This window comes from Uloborus diversus, chromosome 1 (assembly GCF_026930045.1).
Source record: "Uloborus diversus isolate 005 chromosome 1, Udiv.v.3.1, whole genome shotgun sequence".
In the NCBI taxonomy this organism is placed as follows: domain Eukaryota; kingdom Metazoa; phylum Arthropoda; class Arachnida; order Araneae; family Uloboridae; genus Uloborus; species Uloborus diversus.
The window spans coordinates 4,880,713-4,891,104 of NC_072731.1; the positions used below are offsets into that span (position 1 = coordinate 4,880,713).

Sequence of the window (10,392 nt, forward strand, 5' to 3'; positions counted from 1 at the left end):
AATTAAAATTGGTTTTAGTAGCTGTTACTTCCTTTCTGAGTATATAAATGGCAGTGTTGTGTATAAAGTTTTATATTCAGTATATTTCTCAACTTTTTATTTCAAAACGTATTTTCATATTTTTATTGCAAAATGTCACCCAATCAATATAAGTAAAGTTATAAGCAAGATAACTTATTAATGACTGAAAATATTTTTGTGATAGAAAACATAAAATAAAAGAAAAACTGAGCCCCAAAATTTTAACATTTTCAATGCTTCGAGAAAATTAAAAATTTAACATATTGACTGATGAAATGAACACCTACCATATTTTTGTAACACACTCAGATCCAGTAATATTAAGTTAAAATGTGCATTATTACCATTAATGACGCTAAAGTTAATGTATGTATAATGCAATATTTGGCTAACTTTAATACACTATAGCTCTGGTCCCAGTTGAGTCTCCATCATCAAATTGCTATCAGATTTTCATATCATTAAAAAGTGTTATCTGTATTAATTTCATAATTTTTCACTCAGTCCCTTTTGAAATATTTCACTTTAAACTTTGCGAAAATGCAATATTTGGCCAACTTTAATGCGCTATAACTCTAGTACCAGTTGAGTCTCAGTCATCTAATTGCTATCACATTTTTATGTCATGAAAAGGTGTTAACTGTATCGATTTCATTATTTTTCACTCAGTCCCCTTTGAAATATTTCACTTTAAATTTTGCGAAAATGCAATCGAGTCTCAGTCATCTAATTGCTATCATATTTTTATGTCATGAAAAGGTGCTACCTGTTTCGATTTCATAATTTTTCACTCAGTCCCTTTTGAGACATTTTACTTTAAACTTTGCCAAAATGTGATTTTTGCTTTTTTAAAAAATAGTAAAAAAAAAAAAAAAAAGGCCAACGTTCTCAAGCTTAAAATTTCTACAACAAATAGTCCTATTTTATAACTAAACAAGGAAAAATGACGCTTAGACTCCCTCCTTTTACTAATTTTGCAGCACTAAAAATCGTATTTTGTGCTAATTTTCAGTTTGTAGTTATGGATTTTTATCTTCCTCTTTCTCTCTATTTAAATAATATTTTGCAAGCAAATCATATCTAAGGCATTATTCTGATGGTGTTGAATCTCCCTTTTAGTTTCTTTTGGCGAGAAAACATCTCGCCAGTTTTTACAGCAAACCTAAGTTTAAGTTTAAATAAGATTGCTTTAGGTTTTGTGAATTCCGATTAATGTGGATTTTGAAGGGAGCCGCTGGCCCTTGAAATACCAGCATGAACCATTCCTATGGTTTTAATTTTATTTTGTTCATGTTAATAAAAGTTAGTTTTGTTTTAGTTGATGGTTGTAATGTGGTTACTTGTATAACATTTTGACCAAAATCAACAGATTTACGAACAATATTTAGAACCTCCAAAATTGGAACTGCTGAGTTCTTTCATCTGGCGTCCGTGACAGGATTTGATATTGTGATCAGCTGAATCTGAAAAGTCTTGAAATTTACACAGGTAAGCTCAGTTTATTATTATACCTGTTGTAAATATTGCATTGAATGAAAATGACAAGTACATTAAAAATCCTAAAGAAGAAACGCGGAGGTTTAAGAACACAGACTTCAAAACTGTGTAACAAAATAGATACAGCACTAGAAAGTGAGGAAATCGCAGCAGAGCAGAAAATTGATCTGTTAAGTATTTATAAAGACCAGTTAAATGAAAAGTATGACTGCTTGAAAAAATTAAATTCGGATATCCAAGATCTGACTGCCGAGTCAGAGTTTGAAAATGAAATAGAAACTTCTGAACATTATAGCGAAAGAATAATAGAATTTCGGTACAAGATTACTAAGTTTTTAAATGAACGTGCTGCTGAAAGTCAAAAGGAATTGTTTGAGTCATCAATCTCGAAAGATGAAAGTAATTCTCAATCCTTCAAAATTGAGCGTTGTATGAAACTTCCTAAACTTACCATACATAAGTTTTATGGGGACAGCAGTTGCTGGTTGGAATTTTGGGGCCAATTTTCTAATGCCATTGATAAAAACAAAAGTTTATCTCCTATCGACAAATTTTCATATTTGAAGTCTCTACTTGGTGGCAGCGCTTATAATGCTGTTGCTGGATTTTCACTTACGGCAGAAAATTACAAATCAGCTGTAGATTTGTTGAAAAACAGATATGGTAGAAATGATTTAGTCATTAATGCGCATATGGAGTAAGCTGTTAAATTTAAAACCAGTGAAAAATTCCTATCACATAAGGGACTTAAGGGAACTTTATGATAATGTTGAAGTTCAAATTCGAAATTTAAACTCCCTCGGTGTTACAGCCGGTAGTTACGGACACTTGCTTGCTCCTATTTTATTGAAATTAATTCCAACTGAAATGGCCCTGGATTTCAATCGTAAACGGTCAAGTATGCCAGATATGGACATCGATGAACTTCTAACATTTATAAAAAATGAAGTTCAATCTCGTGAAGCAACAATTCATCTGCAGAATTCTGAAAAATATTCTTCAAGTAGTAAAAAGGAAAAAAATAAACAGCAGATTAGTAATTACAAATGGGATATTCCCACGACTTCTACATTAACTACAAATTCAAAAAGTGTTTGTATATTTTGTGATTCAACAGAACATGATTCGAAATCATGCAAGTCGAAGCCTATTTCTGACAAACGTGAAAAATTGCGGAAGACTGGGCGATGTTATGTTTGTTTTCGTAAATATCACCTATCCTCAAATTGCAAATTTAAAACTGAGAGCTGCAAAATATGCAATGGTAACTTTCATCACACATCAATTTGTACCAATAAAACTTTCAAACCCGCAAATGTAAACAGAGATACTGGGGGAGAATCAATTATTGCTTCAGTTTCTCATTGTCGGAAAAATATTACTAATGTAAATACTAAAGAAGTAATTTTGCAAACTTCATGCGTGAAGGTGGAATCTGATTCGAATTCTAAATTGTCTTTAATTCTTTATGACACGGGAAGTCAAAAAACTTATGTCACAGAAAATTTAATTTCAGAATTAAACCCTCCATTTTTAAGGCAAGAAAGACTTCAGATATTTTCATTTGGAGCTTTTAAACCGCAAATTAAAAATTTTGATGTCGTTGAGTTGAAGTTATCTCATGTAGATGATAAATCGCGTTGTAGTCATATTGAAGCGTTAGTAACAGATGTGATTTCGAGTGTTAGTATTCACTCCCCCCCACTTAGCAAAGAAGTTATGACTAAACTAGTGTCATACAAGTTTTCGAGTTGTGATAACGTAGGTGGTTCTCAAATCGAGTTATTAATTGGTGCGGATTATTTTTACCAAATCTGTTATGGACCGGTTGAAAAGTTAACAAAATCACTCTTTCTGTGTGATAGTTTGTTGGGGTACTCGCTTTGCGGTTTTGTAGAGGATGGGTCAATGAAAGGGGAAAGAAAATATGTTTGTAGTTTCTCAGTCGTAAGTAGCAAGCTAAGCCCTGATAATGAGCTCGAAAGCTTAAGATTTTTGTGGGAATTGGAATCACTCGGGATTATGCCATCTAGGGAAAATGTTTCAGAAGTAGAAAAGGAAATAATTGATAAATTTGAATCAAACTTAAAGTTTGTAAATAACAGATACGAAACTTCTTTATTATGGAAGGAAGATAAGTCTAAAGTTGCGAATAATTTCAGAATTGCAAGAAATCGCTTTGACGATTTAAGTAGAAAACTTGAAAAGGACATTAATTTATTTGGTAGTTATAAAGCTATTGTTTTGGAACAGGAACGTAATGGGGTTATAGAACCATGTTCTGATTCAAAAATCGAAAATAGTTATTTCATGCCTCATAGACCAGTAGTAAGAGAGGATAAGGTAACCTCTAAAGTTAGAATGGTGTTTGATGCTTCTTCAAAGGAGAAACATTTAAATTCTTTAAATGATTGTTTATTCCCCGGACCTAATCTTAATCCAAACGTTCTTGATATAATACTTAGTTTTAGGAAACAATGTTGCATTTTGCGCCGATTTAGAAAAGGCTTTTTTGCAAATTGGAATTGCGGAAGAGGACAGGAATTACCTGAAATTTATTTGGTTTAGTAACGAAAGGGGTGAATTAAAATTTATGAGATTTTCGAGGGCGGCTTTTGGGGTAAGCTGTTCCCCCTTTATTTTGACTTCTACGATCAAGCATCATATTAAAAAATATGAAAATCATCCCCAAGTAGTTAATATTTTGGATTCATCCATTTATGTAGATGATTTGATATCTGGTGCGAAATCTGATAAAGAAGTGTATTACATATCATCGACAGCTTCAGATATTTTTAAAGAAGCTGGAATGAATTTGCGGAAATTTAACACTAATTCCGTAAAACTTCGAAAAATGTGGGAAGAAAAGGGAATGTGTGAAACAGCTGAACTTCGTAATGATGCCTTAAAGATCTTGGGTTTACTATGGAATATCAATTCTGATAGCTTTCATTTTGACGTTCCAGACTTTCGCGAGGATTGTAAAATCAATCCTTCAAAACGCGTTGTTTTGAAAACTGTTCCAAAGATATTTGATCCTCTTGGAATTCTTTTACCATTTACTGTTAGGATGAAAAGTTTGTTGCAAGAAACTTGGCAGCGAGGTATAGGATGGGACGAAAACTTACCTAATGATCTAAAATACGAGTGGGAAAGTTGGTGTTCAGAAATTGATCATTTACTCAAGTTTGAGATACCTCGTAAATATTTTCCGGGGGGTTTAGAAAATTTTGATACCATAGAACTTCACATTTTTTCTGATGCAAGTCCTAAGGCTTATGGTGCTGTTGCATATTTTCGATGTGCCAAAATTGATAATGAAATTCGGACCGGTCTTGTTTGGGCAAAATGTAGGGTTTCCCCTATAAAACGTTTGACAATCCCTCGCCTCGAACTTATGGGTGCGATAATAGCTGCTAGGATGTGCAAATATTTAAAAACTGTTTTTAGTTCTCATGTTTTAGATGTCCATATTTGGTCAGATTCCATTGTCGCGCTACATTGGATAAAGGGTTCACCGATAAACTGGAAGCCATTTGTGGCAAATAGGGTAGAAGAAATACAGTCTTTGACTAACCCCAGAATTTGGAATTTTACTCCAGGGAAAGCCAATCTGGAGATTTGTTGACCAGAGGGGAAAGTTTAACTAGTCTTGTAGAAAATACATTATGGTTTGAAGGTCCAGATTGGTTATCAATGCCTAAAGAAAGGTGGCTGAAGCATGACATTCTTCCCAGCAATAATGATTATTTGATTGAAAAGAGGTCCAAATTAAATTCTATTCAGCTTTCCTGCAATGTTAAATTACTTACAGAACCATTGCTGGATTTAGGAAAATTTAGTAAACTTAATCGTGTATACAACATCACCGCTTGGATTTTCAGATTCCTTAATAACATTAATAAGAAAAAGACTAAGCTGTCAAAAAAGCTTACATTGTGCTCTTCACCTGTGGAGTTACTAGAGCTGTTCATCTGGAAGTAGCATCTGACCTCAGCACTAAAACCTTCATCTTAGCTTTCAAAAGATTTGTTTCACGTAGAGGACTCTGTAAAATTGTATACAGTGATAATGCCAAGACCTTTATCAAAAGTGATAGTTTACTGAAGGAGATTTGGAGTAAGATTTCCAAAGCTGAGGTTCAGCAGTATTTTACTAAAAACCGAATTGTGTGGAAATTTATTGTACCTAGAGCCAGCTGGTGGGGTGGTTTTTGGGAGCGTATGGTGCGTTCTGTCAAAACGCCCTTGAAGAAAGTTTTAGGACGATCTTGCTTGAGCTATGAAGAGATTCAAACCACTCTCACTGAGATCGAAGCTGTTATAAATGGAAGACCTTTAACTTACGTGTATGATGAAATTAACGAGCCATTTCCCCTAACTCCTTCTCATTTTCTGATAGGCAAGCGCCCAAATTTCTTTCCTGATATTCCTTCTGTGCAGAACCAAAATCCAACAAAAAGACCCTCACGAAATTATTGAGATACAGAGATCAAATTTTAAACCATTTTTGGAAGCGTTGGAGAACGGAGTACTTACTGGAACTTCGATCTGCAAATCGCATCGTTCCAATAGATACTCCTACAAAATTCAAAATTGGAGACGTGGTTATAGTTCATGAAGACAAGGTTCCAAAACACATGTGGAAAATAGGAGTTGTTAAAGACCTTTTTTTCGGCAGAGACTCAAAAGTTAGATCTTGTGCTGTTCGAACGCCTTCAGGCGTTGTGAGGAGACCTATACAATTACTGTATAATTTAGAACTTGACATTGAGTCAGTGACTCAGTAAAAAAAATCTTCCGTATAAAAATGTCATTTCTGTTTACTTTTAAATTGAACTTTATGTTATTTCATGTCTAATTCAGACTGTTATATATTTTAGTTAGCTGTTATTCATTTGAAGTTTACACCAAGTTTGTAAGTATGTTAATTTGTTTGATTGTTATTATGTTTAAAAAAAAAAAGTTAAATATTTGAATTTTGCTGAACATTTCAATTGTTCATCCTGGGGGAGTGTGTTGAATCTCCCTTTTAGTTTCTTTTGGCGAGAAAACATCTCGCCAGTTTTTACAGCAAACCTAAGTTTAAGTTTAAATTGAAAGATTGCTTTAGGTTTTGTGAATTCCGATTAATGTGGATTTTGAAGGGAGCCGCTGGCCCTTGAAATACCAGCATGAACCATTCCTATGGTTTTAATTTTATTTTGTTTATGTTAATAAAAGTTAGTTTTGTTTTAGTTGATGGTTGTAATGTGGTTACTTGTATAACATTTTGACCAAAATCAACAGATTTACGAACAATATTTAGAACCTCCAAAATTGGAACTGCTGAGTTCTTTCAGATGGTGTAGGACTTTATTTTGTCTTGATAGCTGTAAAATTAACCGAGTTAGATGCATTTACGTAAAACTTGTTTATGGTCCAAAAACGGCTACCAGGCAAATTTAAAATGGCGCGTAAAAAAAGTATGAGCCCCCAAAAAAATTTCTTCAATTATTTTTGAACTCATTTAGTAGTGGAAAATAACTAGTAAAAAATTAGGAAAATAAAAAATGTCGAGCAACAAATTTTATTCTTTTTGGATGATTTCAAATGGATTGACCCTACCATGATGTTAAAATTGCAAATTAACATAATGTGTTCCGCTTCAAACAAATGATGTAAAACAATGCCATTAAACAATCACCCGTTCAATAAGTTATGTTATTTTTTAAGACATTTAATGCACTACATTTTCTTTTGCTGGTTTAATGTAATCCCATGAAAAGAATTTTAGCTTAATTTAACTAAAAAGTGTTAATGCTTTACATCAAAATTGGTTTAATATTTAAGCGAAAACACGGAAAGTTAAAGCAGTTTTTTAAGGAAACTAAGTGCATCGCTTTTTCGTTTCGAAAAAAGTAATACAATCTGATATTTGATAATTTAATAAGGTACAAAACTGTGAAAAAATATTTTATTACGAATAACATTTCACAGTCTATACAATTAACATTTCAAATGTTATCCTAAAAAATCTCAGTTTTGATTATCTTATGAAAGAGACAAAAAAAAAAAAAAAAGGAACAATGAGAAAAAGAACACAGATTAGGCTTTTCTAGCTTTTTCATCGTAAGATAATTTTTGAACACAAAACTTAGATAAATATTCTTTGGTATTTTCTCTCCTACCCAGCAAAATTCAAGAAACATGAAATTTTAATTTAACAAATACGAAACTTTCGAAAGTAGACTGTTTGCTTTAATTAAATAAGCTTTTCAGCTTTGCCTTTTTTTTTGATATTTTTCTTGGAACTAAATCCAAATTTAATCAAGGGGTGAAATAATATTTTTGAAAGTGTAAAGTTTTTTTTCTTCTACGTTTTCTCTTTTGCATGGTAGTAATTTTCACTTTATTCAAAAAATGCAGAAAAAGATTAGGTTTGGCACATACCTTTGCCGATACGTTTTCTTTTCCTTTCTTTCTTCCTCTCTGTTTATTGTAATCTTGAGGTGTCACATTTTTACAACTATATTTGCTTGCGCTGTTTTAATAAAAATGCTTTTACTTTTAGTTCAGATTTTCATGATTGTTTTTTTAAAGTCATTTTCTTGCTCATAATTTAATCAAAGAAACTTTTAAAACTGCATTTGATTCTTGATAGATTATTTAAAATGAAAAAGAGCTGCCTTTGAAGTTTTTTTTATTGCATGTTTGCGAAACATATTTTAAGTTACATAATATTAAGTACAATTTAAAAAAAAAACAAAAAAACCGCAAGATTTAAAGTTTAGACACTCACTGGATTGTGAAGGAAAAAAATGATAAGTAAAAAATTAATAGATTGATAAATAAATTATAATAGTTTATAGATACATTATAATCAAATAATAGATTTGATAAATAAAAACGTACAAACAAATGATACAGTTAAAAATATGAAAAGTTTTCTCATCAGAAAATAAAACATCTTTGCTGAAAATACAAATTAAAAAAAAAATATAGCCGACGTTTTACAAATCATTGCATTCATGTGCTTCGAGTTAAAAAGTAACCCTTTTACCAATCCATTAATAGAGATTTTTAATCCCCCCCCCTCAAAAAACACCCCGCAAAAAATCACCTGCGATTATTGTTGTTGTTTTTATTTATTTATTTATTTGTTTTAAGACCGTAGCAATAAAATAGCTTTTACTACTCTTGTACAATCCAATAGCCACAATAGAGTAAACGTTTTTGTTTTTAGTAGGTCATAACCTAGGATTGTTGATAATGATTTGGAAAGTATAATGGTTGGCCTTGACAACAAGAAGTTTGACCCTGGGACCATTCATTTCTGCAAAGGTATTATAAGAAAATGAATTATTTTACCCCTATTTCAACAAACGGAATCGTTTTATCCTTCTTTTATCAGACTTCAGGTTTTCAGAGCCAAAACTATAGGTTCGTTTATTTTTGAGAGTGTCAATAGGACAATCCTTCCTATGAAATTATTTTTGGCGAATTTCAAATACACTGGCGGACAATTGCTAACGACGGATTCCAAGTGCGCAAAAAAGTAAGTGTAATTCGATGCTTAGTAAAATAAACGAGTGCCAGAACTCTAGAACATTGTGATGATGTAATGTAAGACAAACAACAACGTTGAAAAAGGCGTTCCCTGTAACACCGAAACACGTGTCTGCTGTTATTTGCAAATTTGTGCTTCTTCTAACGTTGTTTGTCTTACATTACGCTGTTCAGCACAAAGGTATTTATTTATCTTATTGTGATGATGATTATTTATTGTGCTCTGAAATATAGAAGGCATTGAAAAGTGTTCAAAGGACGAAATGGTCATTTAGGGCTGAATACGTAAAAGTGAATAAATGTAACTACCACCCCCAGGCTTTCCGGCGTCAGATGTCAATATGGGATATGGCTACCATGGAAAGCGATGCAAGCTTCCACGCGTCATGTGATGCTTTACACAGCATTATCCAGCAGCTGTATATTTACACATAATGGATGATGAATTTCTTCTCAATTTGCTACGTTAATTTGCTCGCCATGTTATGGTAGTTTGCTCGTCCATGTTATGGTATTTTATTCGTCCATGTTATGATAATTTGCTCGGTAAAATGTTCTTAAAATTGGAATAGAAAAAGAACAAAATCGAATTTTCAAAAAAAAAATAAAATAAAATCGCTTTGAGGTGCACACCCCATGCTAAAACCTAGTTTTGTGCCAAATTTCATGAAAATCGGCCAATCCGTCTTGGCGCTATGCGCGTCACAGGCATAAAGACAGACATTCAGACTTCCCGCCTTATTATTAGTAGAGAAGCTTTAGTTTACAATCTATCTAAAAAATGCTGTTGCAATCCTTATAAATAGCTTATTTTCATAGAAGTATTAAACACGTTGTATTTTTCAATATATTTATTCAATGCTCATATCGTATAACCTCTGACTCCGCATGCTGTCTGAGTGTACGCCACAATCCAATATGGTATTTCATTCGTAGAAGAATTTCAGTTTTATAAAATGTTCAAAAGAATCTTTACTAATAATAAAGCTGAAAGTCCGTCTGTCTGTCAGGATCTCTGTCTGGATCTCTGTCTGTCAGGATCGCTGTGACGCGCATAGCGCCTAGACCGTTCGGCCGATTTTCATGAAATTCGGCACAAAGTTAGTTTGTAGCATGGGGGTGTGCACCTCAAAGCGATTTTTCGAAAATTCGATGTAGTTCTTTTTGTATTCCAATTTTCAGAACAAAATTCTCATAAGATGGACGAGTAAATTACGAAATTATCATTACGTGAAAAACCGTAACATGGGCACAAGCCAATTGGTGAGAAAATTCACCATACATTATTTGTAAATATACAGGAGAACCAAAAGACCTTTTAATTTTC

At 32.7% G+C, this 10,392-nt stretch overlaps 1 protein-coding gene across 1 annotated transcript; it reads left to right on the forward strand.

The window, feature by feature from the left end:
- The first annotated feature begins 1,559 nt into the window (after positions 1-1,559).
- On the forward strand, positions 1,560-2,219 carry LOC129234281 (uncharacterized). The gene has a single exon (XM_054868276.1). It carries the CDS (start codon positions 1,560-1,562, stop codon positions 2,217-2,219), a length of 660 nt encoding a protein of 219 aa, XP_054724251.1.
- The last annotated feature ends 8,173 nt before the right edge of the window (positions 2,220-10,392 follow it).